The sequence below is a fragment of the Mycotypha africana genome (genome assembly GCF_025528875.1).
Source record: "Mycotypha africana strain NRRL 2978 chromosome Unknown BDF20scaffold_10, whole genome shotgun sequence".
NCBI classification, from domain to species: Eukaryota; Fungi; Mucoromycota; class Mucoromycetes; order Mucorales; family Mycotyphaceae; genus Mycotypha; species Mycotypha africana.
In genome coordinates this window covers 641,570-661,198 of record NW_026515734.1, presented here as the reverse complement: position 1 = coordinate 661,198, position 19,629 = coordinate 641,570, and the positions used below count along the sequence as shown (strand labels likewise).

At 39.6% G+C, this 19,629-nt stretch overlaps 5 protein-coding genes across 5 annotated transcripts; all 5 read left to right on the top strand.

The window, feature by feature from the left end:
• The first annotated feature begins 784 nt into the window (after positions 1-784).
• BDF20DRAFT_108996 (uncharacterized protein) lies at positions 785-2,179 on the top strand. The gene has a single exon (XM_053074697.1). It carries the CDS (start codon positions 852-854, stop codon positions 2,097-2,099), a length of 1,248 nt encoding a protein of 415 aa, XP_052932841.1. The 5' UTR covers positions 785-851; the 3' UTR covers positions 2,100-2,179.
• A 1,540-nt stretch (positions 2,180-3,719) lies between these two features.
• Positions 3,720-4,690, top strand: BDF20DRAFT_889674 (uncharacterized protein; the record flags this gene model as incomplete). Its single annotated transcript, XM_053082141.1, has 2 exons — positions 3,720-4,249; positions 4,324-4,690. A coding segment is annotated over exon 1 (254 nt), but the record flags the coding sequence as incomplete, so codon positions are not given.
• A 1,625-nt stretch (positions 4,691-6,315) lies between these two features.
• BDF20DRAFT_826575 (kinase-like domain-containing protein) lies at positions 6,316-8,542 on the top strand (the record flags this gene model as incomplete). Its single annotated transcript, XM_053078088.1, has 7 exons — positions 6,316-6,484; positions 6,555-6,704; positions 6,877-7,053; positions 7,210-7,347; positions 7,417-7,739; positions 7,826-8,118; positions 8,200-8,542. 7 exons carry the CDS (start codon positions 6,316-6,318, stop codon positions 8,540-8,542), a joined length of 1,593 nt encoding a protein of 530 aa, XP_052932839.1.
• A 5,283-nt stretch (positions 8,543-13,825) lies between these two features.
• BDF20DRAFT_108730 (general substrate transporter) lies at positions 13,826-15,865 on the top strand. Its single transcript, XM_053074696.1, has 2 exons — positions 13,826-14,174; positions 14,274-15,865. The coding sequence occupies exons 1-2, from the start codon at positions 13,966-13,968 to the stop codon at positions 15,583-15,585; spliced, it is 1,521 nt and encodes a 506-aa protein (XP_052932838.1). The 5' UTR covers positions 13,826-13,965; the 3' UTR covers positions 15,586-15,865.
• A 1,033-nt stretch (positions 15,866-16,898) lies between these two features.
• On the top strand, positions 16,899-19,148 carry BDF20DRAFT_916009 (uncharacterized protein; the record flags this gene model as incomplete). Its single annotated transcript, XM_053084398.1, has 4 exons — positions 16,899-16,924; positions 17,034-17,646; positions 17,724-17,993; positions 18,066-19,148. 4 exons carry the CDS (start codon positions 16,899-16,901, stop codon positions 19,146-19,148), a joined length of 1,992 nt encoding a protein of 663 aa, XP_052932837.1.
• Between the last annotated feature and the right edge of the window lie 481 nt (positions 19,149-19,629).

Genomic DNA, 19,629 nt, shown 5'->3' with positions numbered 1-19,629 from the left:
GGCAATCTCGCCCTTCTGAAAACAATACTGCCTTTTCTGCCATCGCCCAAAAAGGCAGTGAATGAACCACATCCTATGACTGGTCTAACACCTTTACATTTTGCTGCTTCAAGAGGACATTTCGACATTGTCAAATATTTGATTTCTGAGTATGAAGCAGCTATTGATGCCAAAGATAAGGAAGGCGAGGTAACTATAGAACGCCTGAAACATAATGCAGAGAAGTGGGGCAGAAGGGATGGAGTTGGATCATGCATTATTTGTTGTTTTTTTCTGTTCTTTTTTGTTTACCTTTGTTTATATATAGACGGCTTTATTAAAAGCAGCTTATAACGGTCATTTTCATATTGTAAACTACCTGATAACAAAAAATGCAAATATCCACTTGAAAGATAAAGATGGATGGACAGCATTGCATAATGCTTGTGCACGAGGATATTTACCTATCACGCGTTTGTTGATTGAAAAAGGCGCTAGAGTAGATGTGAGAAGTAAATTGGGACATACACCATTGAGTAAAGTTCATCGTATTTTCCGAAGAGACTACCATCATTCTGTTGACTGATTGCCCTTCTTGTACATTCATACAGTCAATGCTGCGTCGAAAGGCTACATATCCATTGTGGAGTATCTATTGACAGAGGCACATTCCAACCCGTTGTTAAAGAATAGTTTTGGTGAAGCAGCCTACGATGTAAGTGCAGCTGCAGGCGAATCATATATCTGTGATATGCTGTATAAGTCTGGACAAGCGTGGTGGAAAATGACACGTAAGGGCGAGCAGCAGATGCATAAACTCCGAATTAAAAGCAACTAATAGTGAAATATGCTTAGATGACAATAATAGCAATATGGAAGACTATGATTTATTGGATTTCCACATCACTGTCATGATCAAAGTACATGAAAATGAAAGATCCTCTTCATCACTTTTATTAGCGGGCTTATCTAAACCACAGTTTAGTCCGAACTATTTGACCAAGAATGATACGAGGGGTGCTTGGTCACTAGCAGCCACAGGTCAACATTGCGATAAAAGTCAAATTCCACTTCCATCTAATGGCGACAATAGTACAGAATGGTTTTGGTTAACAGATTGGCAAATTGATTACAGTGATCCGCGTATTGATCCCACTTCAGGTTGGCAGTATGCACGCTCATTTGATGATCCCGATAACGTTTGGACCCCCGTTACACCTACCAGTGGTTACGGATGGGTGAGAAGAAGGACATGGGTACGTGTCATGAAACGTAAAATGGACTTACTGAAAAATGACTATACTATAAATTCATCATATCAAGAGCAACATCAAACCTCCGAACATAAAGGTACTCAAGCAGATGAAGAGGAAGACTATTTATATGCAGCAGAAGATATTGTTCAGTCTATACAACAGCAAGGAGACAGTAATAAGCATACCAAAGATATTAAACAATTGGCAGTCGAGCTACGTGCATTGGAAGAAGCTGTTCAGCTACTACGCGATGGTATGAAAAGTGATGGGAATCCTTATCGCATTCAGCAAGCAGAACGCTTCATTCAAGATTACACCGCCCAAATTAATACTTTAAATGCAAAAATATCCCAATCAACAGATACCCTTTCTACACCGATCACTTCTCTACCAAGACAACACATTAACTCTGAATTAGCCCGGGAACTAGGCTTCGTTGAGAATGGCAATAGCAACGATCTGGAAATTGATACGTCCAACCCATGGTCACATAATCAACACTTCAACACAGCTCTTACCCCTGATCCGTCCAATAGAACGAATCACCTAATTGACGATGATGACAGCGATAACGCTGAACACTCAAAGAATGATCCAATCAGAAATTACATTTGGGAAAATGATCTAGACGTGAAAGACTGTCGAGGCTGTGGACGTAAATTCGGTTTGTTGGTAAGAAGGCATCATTGTCGTTGTTGCGGACTGATCCATTGCGATCGTTGTTCTATGTCGAGAGCCTATCTAGGCCCTACACAAATATTACAAAACCCTAATGGTCCTTTGGAATCGTTGGATATTTTGGCTTCTCAACATCAACGAGTGTGTGATACATGTTATGCAAAGCTAGGCGGCATCCCACCTTGAAGAGAGAGAAGGATAGGAAACGAATCATATTACCTTACTTTTATATACTGACATACTATCTTTACAGAAATAAAAAATTATACCTTTTCATTTTCTGTCTCTTTCTCTTACTAACTATTTAATGATGAACTCTTAAAATTGCTTAGCGCACATCTGACGAGATTGCGCGAAAGTAGAAAAGTAACTGCACTCTGTTCAATGAAACAGGATTTTAACTTGCACATAAGCTTAATATCATGATTAATCCGGAATGGGTAACCCAGCAAAAATTGTAAGTTCAGCAACAACCAGAGAGCAACAAGCATACGACTCTGGGCGCCAATTTAGTTGAGGGGTCACTCATAAATCGGTAAAACAACTGTGTTTCAGTGACGAAAACGAAGAGAAAAACAACCGACAACATCATCCGAACAGCTGCTAAAGAGTTGGTATCAGGACAGAAGATAAATATACATTATATGAGTAACGCGAAAGGTGTTTCAACGAAGAGTATCAAGAAAAGGTTTTACAGTGTGGTAGACAGTGCGTTGCTACATAAACCTGCACTGTTATGTTCGCCTTTCTATGACACATCAAGGAATTTCAATTGCAGATGAAGTTTGCAGTCCAGCGAGCACATTTTGTTACAGATGGCAGGTTTTTGCTCCCGAAATTGTGGAAGCTGCATCAATAATCAATATGCAAGATTGTAACGGTTACATCAAGGCCTTTCTTTTTTCCTTGTAGTTTGGAGCAATACCACTGAACATAACAATATTATTGCAGTCAGCAAATACAAATCATAACATTACCACTAAACGTAGAACCTGACTGTAAAACTCTGAAAATCAGGTGGCTATTACATTTCATGAAGAAACTCTTTTCGTATACCTTTAGTTTATTTGTAATGGCTTCAAGCGAAAGTATGGAATACTTTACCAGCCACGACTCATGGCAGTCTTAATAGTCTCCTGCAGCATCTATTAGATGAAGCCCGTATTGAGGTGATCACGCAGAATGCCACCTCTTATCGCTTTCAACCAAAGACAAGAAAACGAAAGGATCCATATTTATCATCTTTCTTGTACTCTATTTATGTCAACAGTCTACTCAATGTACTGCGTTGCCAGGATGCTGTACTTCCCCAATTCAGCCTATTGGTGCACAAGTTGACTGCTTACTGCACACGGATGGAGTATGATGATAGCTGAATCCATTACTCACATGTCCATCCTCCTTCAACAATAGGAACGACACACTTATGCTCTTGGATACGGATGAAATTCACAGAAGTGCGCTCTAATGGTTCCTACAGCATCTCTTTGGAATGCTACCTCTATCCACCCAAGCAATGAAGTATCTTACACATTTGTCTCATTTAAAGTTCACAGAAACAAAGTCTTTAGAAGTTGGAAACAGCTTGCTTTCTAGGGTATAATTCCTGAAGGCTTCAATAGTTTACTCCCAACTCATCTATACGCTCAGATCATTCGATCACACCTAGAATATGGACTTATTATCTATAAACTCACTCAACCTTTTAGCAAGGCAATTTGACTTCAACCTAGACACCATGTAAGCGAAGGTGTTTCGATAGATCATCCACATCTTTTAATCAAAGTTATGCTTTATTTAACCAAGCAACCAAGCAATCAGCCATGCGTAAAAGTGTCTATGGCTTCCACAACAAATGTTTCTTTTGATCTCGATTTTTTGCCCGGATGCTCTTCTAAGCCAACTTAACCCTCCTCTTACTCAGGAGAGCTCCAGCCTCTCTTTGCACAACGTTTACGTACCCCCATCGTTTCTATTCACCAGCATTAAACAGTGATTCAATTTCGTGCAGATTGAACCGGTTGCCGTAAAGTATTTCCGACAGTTACAGCAGCAGCAACAGATATGGTCGTTCCATTACCTGTCTACACTCTCTACTCCTGGAGTTCAACCGACTGTAGCGCGACAAAGGTCTTTCTCACTGCCCGGTTTATATATCTTGGCCAGAATTTCGTAGCTGAATCCTCCAATCGCCGGAGACCCAACAACAGCTCCCATCTTGTTTTTTTCTTTTTTATTCTGTATTTCCTTCCCTTTTTTCCTTTATCTCCTCAGGCCTTCAATCTTTATTTTTACCGAGCTAGCCTGGGCAATTTTAGATAAGTATATATCTCATGCTCACAATGGAAGGGAATGATGAGTATTACGTGTTAATACAGCCAATATTCTCCCTTAAGAGGTACGTACATACCATGTAACGAACAATGATGCCAGCTTTATCGATCAGCAGGAGCCTCATCCAATCAAACGATAGTAATTGAGTCGTCCACAGCATAAGAAGTGTATGTACAATGACACTGTGTTGTCATTGTATACGTAACTCATCTAAAAACAGTGATGAACGATTCCGTTTGATGCACTTGCGTAGCTTGAGTATTCTCGTCAGGAATCAAAAGAAAGATAAGGGGCCTTGGATTCTATTTCATCGTCGCCGGCAATGGCCGTAAATCTTTTTCTTTTTTCTTTTTTTTTTATATCGCTTAATTACAAATCAAGAACGGTGGGTCGCGATCCACATTTTACTTAATTGTTCGACCAATGATAGATCTACGATAAAATGAATACTCTTCGAGCAATAAAAGGAAAAAAGAAAATTAGCAAATCTTATCACCATCCCCATGTCAGCGCTTGCCTGACGACAAGTAGGCTTGTAAGATACGAATATGGATTTGAAAAAAGTGTGGTACAAAAAAAAAAACTGCGACTTTAGTAGGGTGAATAACGTTATGAGTTACAGAAAAGCTACATCTTGATAGTGTTTGTTTGAGAAACCAGTACAGTGGGTGGGGCGTGCATTATAGCAGTACAGAGCTGTTGTATGGAGGCAAGCTGAGAGCATAGGCTCCAAGGGAGAGCTATCTATTTGACTGGAATATGGGAAAATGCGCCACTATAGTTTTATTTCAATTGAAACGAGCTGCTAAAGTGTGTCAACAAGATGTAAACTTTAGGCTTTTATTTGTACACATTGCTGAGGCTGATATTGGGAACCCATGTGTTTTTGCCCTATTTTGAACAAAACTACTCACTAAAAAATACATATTCAGAACCCTTGTTGAGCTTCTTTTGTTGCATCATCAGTGCATGTTCAACCGAAATATAAAAAAAAAAATAGCAAGTTGTAGACTTTTTAGTACGATCTCACGGGGACGTTGCTAGTCTTGTTTTAAGAAGTGGAGGAGGATGATATGCAACAAGCGAAACTTTCAGCGTCTGATTGGCTCAGTTTCGTAGTCATCAAGTAATAGCGCCCTTTTTTCGATGGCCTTTATATCTGACATCGACAGATCATTATTAAGTCTATCTCATGATATCAGTCTGTTTCTTGTAAAAAGACGTGGGGAAATGAACGCTTTGGGTTCAACAGAAATGGAAGAATAACTACTTGCCTATGATCAGGATGCGGTTAAAGCCAGTTTTATTACATGAACATCCTACTGCTCGGTTCAAGCCAAGTTTTATCAAAAGTAATCATTGTTTTTACTGCATTCAATGGAGTGCTTTCACTGCCATGGGTGGGTAATGAAGTGAAGTCGTCGTCTTGGTTGGGTCTTTTCTGTATCAGCAATAAAAACTCCACGTGATACATAATAAAAAAGATAGAATTTAGGTAATCATTTACAGATCTATCAAAAAAGCATGTGCCACAACAGTCATATTTTTGACAGGCAACAGCAGCAGTTTGTGATCAAGAGTGCTTTCTTCCGTTGATTGACTTGAAAAAAGATCAGAGATACTGTAGTAGCTGATAGAAAAATTAAAAAGTTGATCCGGGCACAGCAGCACAGCACACCAGTTAGTCTTCATTTTAATTTGCGGAGTAAGGAACGGTTACGACATCGTTCTATATTTTTAGCGTTATCAATTTCGCTTATTTTGTATGTCAGAGAGAGAGTCCTTAGTGCAGTCGACGTTTGATACTCCGTTAAATTGAGCAAATGACATGAACGAACGCTCCAGTATCAGGTACCGGGTGAGTGAAACATCCGCAAACTATATATAAAGGAAGTGGTTGCTTTTATCGTTTCTTTTGCCAACATAATTACTTTTATTTTGTTCCAAGTTTACAGTTAAACTACCTGATTTCTACGATATACAATTGTTTGGTTGTCTTGCGAAAGTAGAGTTTATCAAATACAACATATCAGATCAATTAGTGTTTATAAATAATTCACAGTTTAAGATGGATGTTCTAACGAAAGGTGTTCAGATGATTCGTCGACGATCTACAATGCGACATAATCGCACAGCAAGTCAAGAATCAAATAGCTCATCTTCATCGTCACCCGGTATTTCAAAAACACCTAGTATAACGAGCAGCATCACAAGTAATGATGGAAGTTGTTATTCTAGTAAAGTACAACGAAATTTGTTGAACTTTAAAGTCTGATTTTTTGCTCACACACGTCATTTTTTCAACAGACAGCTGTAATAACGTTGTTACTCCATCGCAGACTCCCCAGAGAAATTCTCTATCCAACCTATCACAACTTCCTGCTTCCATCACCATCACATCGCCAATGGATTCACCACCAGCATCACCTGTCAATAAGACTCCTGACAACTTTAAAGGTAAAACGAAACTGATGTTTCAAAAATGTCAGAGGATATGATTGAAATACCGACACTCATCCTTTTTTATAATGGGGTGGGGGTTTAAACGTAGATTCGATACCTATTGCCCATAAATGTATAAAGTCAAAAAGCAGAGAAGAACCAATGGCTCCAAAGATGCCATCAGGAGAGGAACCAGTGAGTAGCGTACCTGATTACTTGTCCACATCGCCCACTCGAGCGTCACCGCTCTCACCGCTTCCTCGGCTAGCTGAACAACCAGCCCCACCCGCTTCCTCGCAGGCCGTTGATAGCTATTTTAGTCTTCCCATCCAACCGGACGTGGGAAGCACCACCACCACGACAAGTAAAGCAGAGAACGCTTCTCTCTCGTCACTGACGCACGACCTTCCGTCTTCCTTCAGTTTGCAACCTTCTACGACAGCGGCTACAGCAGCCAGCGCCAACGGTAAAGTCAACTCGGCAAAGAACAAGAAAAGGCTGCATCTTGGCGTAGGCTCAGACGAAGGCATCCGAACCTCTTCCCTGCAACCTCCTCGCTCGCCGATGCGATCGCATTTCTCGCCCCGGCCGATCCATGTGTCGAGCAAATTCGGCACGCACGCTTCCCTACCTCCGCGGTGCAGCCGAGCCGCACACGGTGGCGGTGGTATGGGTAGTGGTGGTGTGAGTGGCGGTGCGGGTGCGGGTGCGGGTACGGGAACGGGAGGCACACGCCGCCGGCAACACCGCAAACTGACACTGGACGATTTCATTCTAAAACGCACGGTCGGCACAGGGTCGTTTGGTCGTGTGCATTTAGCGCAAAGCAAAGTCAATGGAAAACATTACGCGATTAAAGTCCTGGATAAATATGATGTGGTTCGTCTCAAACAAGTAGAACATGTCAATAATGAGCCGACCATTTTGAGAGAGATATCCCATCCCTTCCTCATCACTTTATGGGATGCTTTTCAAGACGATACCCATCTTTTTATGGTGCTTGATTATATTCCTGGAGGAGAACTCTTCCGTGTGTTACGAAAGCACAAGGTAAAGAAAAAAAAAGAAAAAAAAAAAAAAAAAAAAAAGAGATGATACGATGGGACACTCAACAAGTCTATATCATTTACCTATAGAAATTTACTGAGGCAACAGCCAAGTTTTACGCTGCTGAGGTTTTGCTAGCACTTGCTTATCTACATGACAATGGCATTGTGTACAGAGATTTGAAACCAGAAAATATCTTGATTGATGCTCGTGGCCATGTCAAATTGACTGACTTTGGATTTGCTAAGCGTGTGGATGATGTAACATGGACCGTGTGTGGTACTCCAGATTATTTGGCACCGGAAATCATTCTTTCCAAAGGCTATACAAAAGCAGTGGATTGGTGGGGTCTGGGTGTTCTCATCTTTGAAATGGTTGTTGGGTAAGATGAAAAAGCAGATCCTTGTTGAAAGATATCCAGATTATTAACCAAAGTGTCTTTTTTTTTTATTACTCATCATAGACGCGCTCCCTTTGTCGAGAAAAACCCAGTGGACCTTTATCAAAAGATTCTGGAATGTCGAGTGGATTGGCCTGACGATATGGGGCCGACTTTGAAGGATCTGTTATCGAATTTACTGACCCATGACGTTGAGGGGCGTTACACGAGCAAGGAAATCAAGAAGCACCCTTGGTTTGCTGATATCAATTTCGAGCAAGTGCTCAGACGCAAAATGAAGCCTCCCTATATACCAAAAGTGAAGGATGACGGTGATACGACTTGTTTTGCAAAGTACAAAGAACCTGCGCATGGTTATGGTCGTATTCGTGGAGACCCTTTCCGATCAAAATTCCCTGCATTCTAACCGCATATCTATACCATCTCGAAACGTCTTTCTTTTTTTTTGTACATATTGTTTTTTTTTTAAATTCATACTTATAAATAGAAAAGCCCATCCCTTTATCATAAAGATCAACTCTTTTCTTGTTACCCTCTCCCATTTTTTTTTTTTTTTTTTTTTTTTTTTTTTTTGTTTCGTTTGTGAACAATAAACGCAACGAGAATGTTGAGATCATTTCGATGTGGCTCTTTTGTTTTTTTCTTTTTAATTCAGGGTTACAATTTTATTGTTTGATAGTACATAGGATAGTCAAGTATTTAAATGTGATTTAGCTCGCAAATAGGACAGAACTAGCCTATGTCTTGTTGGGTTAGAGGGTTCTACATTTGCTAAAGTGATCTTTAAGGCAACCGAGGACTAAAATCGTTGCAAGGCACTGTTAGTAGACCAAATCTTTGATATAAATGACCGTATACCAGTGATCATTCTAGAGAATTTCCAATCTATTTGTGGTATTCGCTGATTTTTACTATAGGATTAGAATAAGTATCGACATTTAATCACTTGTTTGTGGGCACATTAGCAAACCAAAGTCTCTGATCGAATGTAGATAGTACACAAAAGAAAACACGAAAGCTTAACGAAATCAAACCACTGTCTTTATTTCTAACTTAAGGTTATTGCTGTTACTAAAGAGTCATACTGTTTGCTACCTGCGAAAGGTGTGTAGCAGTATCTATAGCTGACACTGATGTAGTATGGTCAAATAATACTCAGTGAATCAGAAGTTTCCGTAAAAGAATAGGTCTTCCTTTTAAGTGGATCATTACTCGTCCATCTCAAAGCGGATTGATTTGTAATGTGCTATCCTGGCAGATCCAGGGTGATTATGCAGCTACATCTATAATCTAATACTATCGGCCACCAGTTGTGTAGCTCAGATACTGTGGGAATGATGATAGATGTTGGCTAGGAAGAGATATTCGTGCGTGGTGTTCTTTTGATTGCGTGAACAGTTGTTGTGTTAATAAAGAGTGATCGAGCCTTTTTATCTCCAACCCTACTTTATTTCCATAGCAGGAGCAGTACCTTGGCCTACTCTGTTCTGGTTGTTGAATCAATATATCCTACATGTTGCATATACCAATCCTGCTCTCTACTTAAATGTGAAAGAGTCATAGATAATCTTGAGTAAAATATATTTCATAAAGATAACCTGTTCATATCTTATGTGAGGTAGCTAATTTCACCATAAGAATTATCCTTCATTCATATTCTTTACTTATTTCGACTTTACCTATTATGCATTTGATCTAAGGTTCAATTGTATACAATCGAACGCATCGCTTATCAAACGGGAACGAGGATATGAGCAGTGCTCCTATCTGCCTCAAGTTTTGTTTTTAACATTTCATGGGACGTTGTGAGTAATCTACTCATGTAAAATATATTACTATCGTGCCTCAAATACGATCCTATTGTTTAACAAGTTGAGTGTCAAGTTCTCTGAAAATGACATCACAAGTTGGCAGTTTTGGATTGGGCAGAACATGCCATACTTCTTCAAGAGTCTGTAATACATCAGATAGAGAGAGAGAAAGAGAGAAAGATCTGAGACAAAACTGCCGACAGACTGTCTCCAAGGGCAGCTAACCTCGAAGGAAAAGTCATGCTCCATGGTGGCTGGACATAAGTTACATGCAAGCAAAGGCAAAAGTTGAGGGTAGGAGACGTTGTAAAAATGACAGAGTGCTTAGAGAATTACGTACCAGTACGTAGTTCAGTAGATGGGGGGGGGAGGTTTTTTTTCTTATTGTTTCAATTCAAATGCTTTATTGTGATAACTGTATTTTTGTATAACGGGAGACAAAAGAGAGAATAAAATATACGCTAGGGTGGTTGAATAAGAAGAATAGATGGTGTGCCTCATAGATGCATACTCTATGAACAAGAATAACTTGGGTTTCAGCCTATAGCTTGCTCAAATAAGCAAAACGAGATGTTACTTTTTATCCATCGTCGATGACACTCAATTTTTTTTTTTGTTTATGTTTATGACACTCAAACGTCTACATACACTACCATCTCTATACACCACAGGCTACGTACACCACGTTCAAACCATAGGAGTGTGTGATCAGTAAGCAGGATCATTGTAGGACATGTTAGGAATTCTAAAAAAATGGGTCGCCGTCTTGTCTTTTAAACAACCATGCGGTAACAGAGAGTGTGAGTTTTTCCTAGCGCACATTTCCGATGGTCAGGAAACACTGGGAAAGAAGAGGGAAGCCAGCTTAAAAAAAAGAGTTGTTGGATCAAACTTTCGCGTCCACCGTTGTAACCCTTTTGATGACATAGACACAGTTGACCCTCCTTGCTTGAAGAGTCTTTTTTTTTTTTTTTTATTCTATAAAAAAAATGATTCATAGCATGACGTTTCTTGATACTGAACTTTATCTTCTTGCAACATTGCAAAAATCTGAGAAATTAGTTCGTAAGCTTTATTTAATCGGAAGTGTCTCATATATGACAAATAGGTAGATCTGGGTAAAAAAAGTGGTTTTGGCTCCCATCTCAAGCATGTCAACAATGAAAGCATTTTGACATGGCGTTCTTTTTTTTTCCCTCTTTGCATTATATAAACAAATTTAAGGGTTCACTATGCGGACGAGTGAGAGATGGTAAAGACACCTTCTTTTTTTAAAAATGTCGTGTACTACAGAAAATCAAATTTTTTTTTTTTGAACCCTGAAATGGGACGGAAAAGGATGGAAATAATGGAAAGATAAAGAACCCGCTAAATCGCGATTCCCTTCTGACTGTTTCCTTTTTGCTGTACTGATAAAATAAAAAAATAATATGACCTTTTTAAGGAAGCTTCATTTAAAGCAACAAGTCAATGTTGCATGACAAGCATGAGAGTAAGTTGTCAAAGCAAAGGGACTGCCTTTTTTTTTGGGGGGGGGAGAGGAGGAAAAGGGATGGATGCGGGTCACAATGAAAAATCCATTTTTTTCAATGCACAAAGGGAAAAAATAGAATAGAAAGTTTTTAATGCAAAAAAAAGAAGATCTCTATTTTCAAACAACTTTAAAATGTTAACAATGAATAAACAGAAAGATGGGTAGAGTACAAGGTTCATGACTGTGTCTTATGTTTCTCTTTTTTTCTATTTTCTTTTTTTTCCCCCTTCCCTTTTCTTTCCTTCTGTGTAGGTCCCTTGAAGGAAAGCGTGAAACACTTTCTTTCAAAGAAAATACCACTTCCGTACGCCATAAAGCCTTTCCCTTGATTAAAAAAAAAAGGGTCGTCCAAGGATGTCCAGTCACTTTTTTTTTTTTTTTTTTGTCTGGGAAGCGTCGGATAGATGGCAAAAAAACAAAAAAAAAAAATGTAAAAAATAGTTTTCTTCATTTGAACAAAAAGGGATTTACTCTTGCAAACAATGACCATGACCTTTTTTACCGAGCCGTGCCTATTTTTTTCTTCTCCATTTTTTGGTTGGTGATTGTTGTTGTTGTTGTTTAAAAAAAAAAAAAAAAAAAAAGGGCACGGATGAGCTGATTTTCCCTTTTACCAATACTCTCTTTTCCAATGAAAACTTGATCCAATAAGTGATTCGCTTTCTTTACACAAAAAAAGAAATTTCCCGTTGAAGAAAAAAAAAAAAAACCTACGAACAAACCTCACCAATCAATTTTACGGCCCTCGAACATCGTATCCGTTTGATCTACGGAAGGTACCGTTACCTTCCTTGAAGTGTATGTAGACGATACGAAAGTGTGTTTTGTCATGCAAATAATGCATGTTATGATTTGAGCAAGGACTGTTATGTTCTGATGTCAATCTGTTTCTGCGTTGATTCTGGAAAACAAAAAAAAAAAAAAAAAGAAAGGAAGCCTTTTAGGCGGGGAGGAAAAAGAAACAAAAAATAACTATTGGCGTGTGTGTGTGTGGTTCAGATTTTTCATTTTTTCCCATCTTTTGTATGGCTATACAAGGTTAAACACGGGGAGAAAGAAACCCGATCAGGGTCTTCTTTTAGAAAAAAACCAGCGTAGGACACGTTGTGTTTTACGTAATACTGTCTTTTATTTTTTTTTGTCTTCAGAGCCAAAAAAAACAACCAAAAAAAAAAGCTTGTAATGTTCAGAAGGGAGAGTCTATTGAGTGATACAGCCAATTTTTTGAGAAAACCAGGGTGAGGGGTTGACTTGATTTGAAAATAAAGGATGCCCGCTATTGATGACAAACATCTATAAGCATACATTACAAATCTCTACAGAATCTGCATATTCACCTTACTTGGCCTTGGAGTGTTAAAAAAGGGCATGGAAAATAAAGGCGGAGAAAAAAATTAACGAATCACGGATAAGAATGGCCGCGGAACCGTAGCTGCACATTTCTTCATCACACTTTTATAGGCAAACGGCTCCATCTCTTGACTATCCCCGACAACTCCACACTTGACAGCAGGGCCGCTCTCGACCTTGATTCCCTTCTTTCTATTGATCCACAGTGCTGTGATCTTTGAGAAAAGCATCCACTGTTAATTTTTTTCTATGCATCTCTATGTGATTTCACTCTGAATAACAATTGAAACACATCCTTTTTTCCCCTGAATTAAAAAAGGTGAAAGGGGGTGCAATTTCTTATTTTTCTAAAACTCGCCTATTTGGTAGAAAATCGATTTTTTTTTTCTGTTTACGTTTGAAACCCTTCCCCCCATTTTACAAGTAAAGCAATTTCCATAAAAGGCAAATATGTAGCAATTGGATGTGGTTCACTCTTTTCAGCAGAAACTTGAAGAAATAGGATGGTTACGATTGGTTTGTCTGCCCAAGGGTGAATTAAAAAAAAAATCAAAAAAAAACTATTTCCTCCATTTACACTTGGACAACAAAAATAAACGCAAGGAAAAAAAAAAGGGAAGAAAAGGGCATTTGACTTGAGATCGTCCTATTCAAGGAAATACCAGCGTCTGCATAAAAAAATTCTGAATGGAAAAAGAATTAAAAAAAAAAAAAAACCAGCAGCAGCGCGCGCTTGCTTTTGGGGGGAAAAAAAGAAAAAGAGAAAAAAAAAAAATTTCTTCTGCCTCATTCACTGGACCCAAAAAGACCCTGATGGCCTGTAACCAACACGGTTTTTTTATTGTCCGCTACTGAAAAAGACGGAAAAAATCTGGTTGGGTGTCACTCATTCCACCCATTGTTTTCAAGGCCAGACATTTGACATTTTTTTTTTCCCAATTGTTCAATTTATATAAAAAGACAAAGTTTTTCATTTCCTCCAGTTTACCAAATCAACAAATTCCTCTAATCAAAAAAACAATTTCTTTCAGTTTTTTACCTATTCATTTTTTCTTTTTTCCCTCTTTTTCTCTATAAAAAAAAAAGTTCATTTATTACCTTTTTTTTCCTTAATTCTTATCATTTATCAGTAAAATGGATTCGAGGGACGCTCCTTTGAAAAAGTTCGTACTTTATTGTACTATCATTGCAGCCTTAGGTGCTGGTAACTCTGGTGTCAATACTTCAGCTTTGAATATTCCCGGTGCATATGTCAGAAACTGTCCCAACGTTGCTCCCGGTGTTCAAACCTACTTTAAGAATTCTCCTATGCCTCAATGTTTGCCTATGGGCGATTGGGTTTGGTAAATATATCTCTCTCTCTCCCTTGGTAGTTGTGATAGTAGTGATGAAAAGCTAACCTTTATTTTTCCATTTTTTTATTTTTTTCAATCGATCCATAGGGGTGTTTGTAATGGTTTGTTCGCTATTGGTGGTCTCATTGGTGCTATTGCCAATCAATATTTGATGGATAGCTTCGGTCGTCGTGATTCTATGCTTTTCATGAATGTTACTTTCTTCATCGGTGCTATTTTGCTTTCTTGTTCCGTTCATGCCGCTATGTTTGCTATTGGTCGTTTGTTTATTGGTGTTGGTTCTGGTTTCATGACTTGTGTCGTTGGTGTCTACGTCTCTGAAATTGCTCCTGCCAAGTTCCGTGGTGCTCTTACCTCTTGTCTTCAACTTCTCACTACTTGCGGTATCCTTATCATTGAATTGATCGGTCTTGGTTTGAACTCTCCTGTCGGCTGGCGTGTTGCTTGTATCATCACCATTGCTCCTACTATTGTTCAAATGGTCCTTCTTCCCACCACCTGTCGTTCTCCTCGTTGGTTGATCAGTAAGAACAGAATTGATGAAGCTCGTGTTGAATTCCTTAAGCTCCGTAATGGTGATATTGAATCTGAATTCACTGATATGATCCTCGGTATCACCAAGGGCGGTGAAGAAGCTAAGCCTGCTCCCGAAAACGATAAGGATTCCGCTGGTTTTGATAATGGCAAGTCTGAAGCCGCTGGTGTCACTGGTGAATCTGAAGAACAACTCTCTCTCATGCAAGTCATGTCCATCGGTGTCTTGGCCAGCTTGTGTATGAAGATTTTCGTCGTCCACGCTCTTTCCCAATTGACCGGTATTAACGCTATTATGTACTATTCCACCACTATTTTCGAAAACTCTTTCGGTACCTCTGCTCGTTATGTCACTGTCGGTGTCGGTGCCTTGAACGTTGTCATCACCGTTGTGGGTCTTTCTCTTGTCGATCGTCTCGGTCGTAAGATTCTTCTCTTGATCTCTACCGCTGGTATGACCGTTTTCCAAGTTATCATGGTTCCCGCTATGAAGTACAACATTGGTGCCCTTCAAGTCGTCTGTATTATGCTTTACGTCGCTTCTTTCGCTGTCGGTTACGGTATGGTTCCTTTCATTCTTGTCTCTGAATGTTTCCCTACCTATGCCGTCGGTGCCTGTTCTTCCGCTTGTTTGGCCATTAACTGGCTCTGTAACTTTATCATCGGTTTGGTCTTCCCTGCTATGTTGTCTGGTATGGGTGCCTATGCCTTCATTATCTTTGCCGCTCTTGCCTTCGTTGCCTTTATCTTTATCTTTATCTTTATCCCCGAAACCAAGGGTAAGACTCTTGATGAATTAGGTCGTCACCTCGGTTGGTACGGTATTGATGTTTCTGCTGAACTCGCCAAGAAGGGCAAGAACTAAAGCGTGAAAACATTTCTTTCATCTCATCAAATAAGCATACTTTTTTTTTTCTTCCCACTTTTTTCCCTTTTTAATTGTAATTATATAACTTACTTTTACCTTTTCTAATCATAATATTCCATTTTTGACCCTTTTTTGACTCTTTTCGCTTTGTGTATTAATATTTATTTCCCGATTTACGTAATTGAATTACTTTAATAACTTTATATTTCACCACTTGTATAATAAATACATTAGCATTGAATAATTTTTTTTAAAAAAAAATAGTCTTGGTCTTCAAAGCCATCTTTTTCAATATTTCACAACAGTCGCGTTTTTCATCAGGGTAATACAGTCAATGAAGATGTGTCTTTATTGTTGAACACTAGCATCGACCTCTTATCTTGTATCACGGCGCATCTGGATTAAACCCTGTCCATGCTGTAGAGATTTGGCAGTAACAAATAAATAAGCTCATGGTACAACAAAGCAAAAATGCAGAAAAAGCGGTAAAAGGCTGACTTTTTTCTTTCCTTTTTTTGTTACATGGAAACCGAAGCGATCCGTGAAATACTGATAGAGTTTTAGCCATAAAGAGACTGGGGAAGGCTCATCGGATGGAACTATCTTTGCTATCCCAACATGACATGCGTAAACAAAGCACTTTTTCATTCAAAAAAGCTTCTCGTTTTATCATAGAATAAAGAGTGGGCTTTATCGTAGAAAGTGCGGACAATGGAAGAAAAAAAAAGAAAATAAAAAACTATCCAAGCCTTAAGATACCCCTCCCCCTCAAAAAAAGCCTTCGTATAGGTAGGCAACTGGGTGAAAAGGTATCCAAAGGAAATTCAATCCTTGGGCGATTACACCCATTGTTCATGGTGGGTTTTCTCACGGACCTAAACCCACAGACTACAAAATAATAATCCCAGCTGCCCACTGACACCCACCCAAAAAAAAGCGAAAGGTGTGAAATGTAACTGATGATTTTGCCCTCTTTTTTTCTTTCAAAAAAGCCCAAATCGTTTTTTCTTTTAAATAGAGGTGTAACCTTACATTATTTACATATTCCACTTCCCTCTCACTCTGATCGCTGTCTCTCCACCCCCCCCCAGCCTTTTTTGATAGCTCAAGTGCCAGCCATCTGTCGCAACGTTAGCTCATCGATCCAAAACTCTTTCCCATCTTTTCATCCTATTTAAAAAAAAAAAGAGCAACCATTGGCCATCAGAAGCCGATTGCCAAATATATCCTTTTAACAGTAATACTCTTTTGACAAAGCTTTTCTTTTTTATTTTTATTTTATTGTTGTGGGAAACGCATTGGATACACACATGTCGAGAACAATACATACAGAAGGGTAATGTATAGTTGACGTAGCTCAGGAGAACAAGACGGACGCATTGGATCTCATTATAAATCTTTTTTTTTTTTTTTTTTTTCCCCCAATGGTGTTGTCCATGGTACAGTGCAAGAATATTAGATTCCTTTCAACCCTTTCAAATACCACCTAATTTACTACTCGACCAGCCATCGGTCAATCCCACCAACGGACCTATGCAATATTACCAAAGCCGTTCGCTGGGTCGATCGACTTTTCAATCTGGCTCTCATGTGCTGTCTTGTAGCTTTTATGAAATTGTAAAATATCAAGTGCCTACTGTATCCACCACCACCATTCGCGTAGAAGATGAAGTCGAAGATCTGTTACAATCAAGTCAAGACCCTACTCAGCCACTTTTGTCAGATACGATGCTATTGGATCCACCCGCTGCAGACGATACGGCCGCAAACAATCGTCATGATACCAACAACCACAACAGCAGTCGTACGAGTAGCGCTAGTAGTAGTAGTAGTAGTAGTAGTAGTAGTAGTAGTAGTAATATGGAGAACGATAAACAAAAGGAACAGGTCATGGGTCGAGCTATCATTTTCACAGCGGACAAGGAAGTCTCTACTCCTTCAGCCTTCTCTTTGTCTTCTTCTTCTTCTTCTTCTCTTTCACTTTCCCCTGAACAAAGGTTTTATATGTTTCCTCGTGATGCTGTCACAGAATGCTTAACCACAACTGCCCCACATAAGGTAAGTAAAAAAAAAAAAAAAGACAGAGATTCGCCACACTGTATCCTTAACCGACATTTCTCTATTTTCTACACAAGTTGATATTCTCGTTCTTTCCACACAACAAAAATGTAGCATGCGATTGCCTATCTTCATTTGAAATGGATGAGCCATCCTCTTTCAGTACGAAATTAGAAGAATTTGCTGCTGTTTGCAGTCATAGTGATCGGTTAACGCTCTCCAATCTGAGTAGACATCAACCTCATGCACGTAACATGATACTCACGGATGCATCAGAAGAGTTGTACCAGTCTATCAAACAGATGGTCTATGGCTATGAAACGATGTGTCAAAATATGTTGGAACTTGTAAGTGTGGGAACGACGCTTGCGAATGAAAGGAAATCCCCCTTATTGACCGTTCTTTTTTTTTGTCTTTAGATGAAGCTGCATAATGAAAGAGTCACCTATTATAAAACAAAACTGGGCATCTTTTTGGAACGAACAGCGTCTTTACAGCAGCAGCAACATCCATTCGATGCGGTGGAGGATCCCATGACGACCCCCCACCACCACCACCACCACTACGAGAGAAAAAGCCATGGATGGCCTTCAGATCAAGAACGTCAAGGACGGACAGCATTCAACCGATCTCCATCCTCAACATTCACCAGCGACATGGAGACATTGAAAGGAAAACAGAGTACAAGAAAAGCGAATAAAGAAGCAAACAACGTCAATGCGAACCAAATGAAAAAATGCCTTTATTGTGGCTCAAAAACAACGCCCATGTGGCGAAGAGGTCCGCAGGGCGCAGGTACTCTCTGTAATGCTTGTGGCGTGAAATGGAAACATGGTAAAATATTGAACGGCAAAGATTCGCCCACAACAGCCACATCAGCCAACAGTTACAGCAAGTCCACTACGACGACTACAGCGACCACCCATACGGCGACAATGACAACCGCTGCTGCTTCTTCTTCTTCTTCTTCTTCTTCTTCTTCTACACCGACAATCACAAGTAAAAAAATCGGTAAAAGAGATACAAAAAAGCGGCGGATGACGAGTAGTAACAGCACCTATACCACCCGAAACAATCAGAAACAACAACATCATCACCCTAGTAGCAACAGTACGCCGACAAGGACGACACCGCAGACAAGACAACAACAACAACAACAACAACACCCACCGTATCCATCTTACGAACATGACGTAGATGTATTCGGATCCTCCTCGTCTTCTTCTTCTTTACATCAAGCAATACAACAACAACAACACCAACACCAACACCACCGCTCATTTTCAGCGTCCCATAGTCCGCTAGAGTCGTCCTCTTCCTCATCCAGTACTTCCCCGGCCGTGACAAAATTATTAGATCAACAACAACACCATGCATTAGCAGAGGACGATAAAGGAAGTAGAGATTCCTTAAGCTCGTTTGACCCTGATAGTTTGTCTGTTTTCATCGGCGAAGATGCCGTCGAAGCAGCTGCTGTACTTGCGCTGTTGAAAAGCAGTTGATATGGATAGATGAACCTGGCCAATCCCAACAAAGCGAAAATGATCCATACCCTCCCCTCCTCCCCCACTTTCTATCCCGCCTTCAACAACAGACAGAACCCAACGAAATCAACCCATGATCCCCTTTCTCTAGCAACCCAAGAAGCACATACACACACACACACACACACACACACACACACACACACTATTCCTTTTATTTCCTGTATATAGCTCTCTCTTCCTCTCTCTCTCTCTCTCTCTATTTCTTTTGTTTTTCCTTTATTATCACATAACTCCCTTATCCTCTTGTGGTTGGCACACTCTTCCCTGCGCAATAAAATGTCTAGTATTCCAAGCTCTTTCATCCCATCCATGTCAAAGATTACATTTGGGCCGTTAGAAAGCCTTTGGATGTCCATGTTGGCTTCAATTTTGCTAGGAAACGTTATATTGTAATTTTATTTTTCCCTTGTTTTTTATCCCTATTATTTCTATCAAA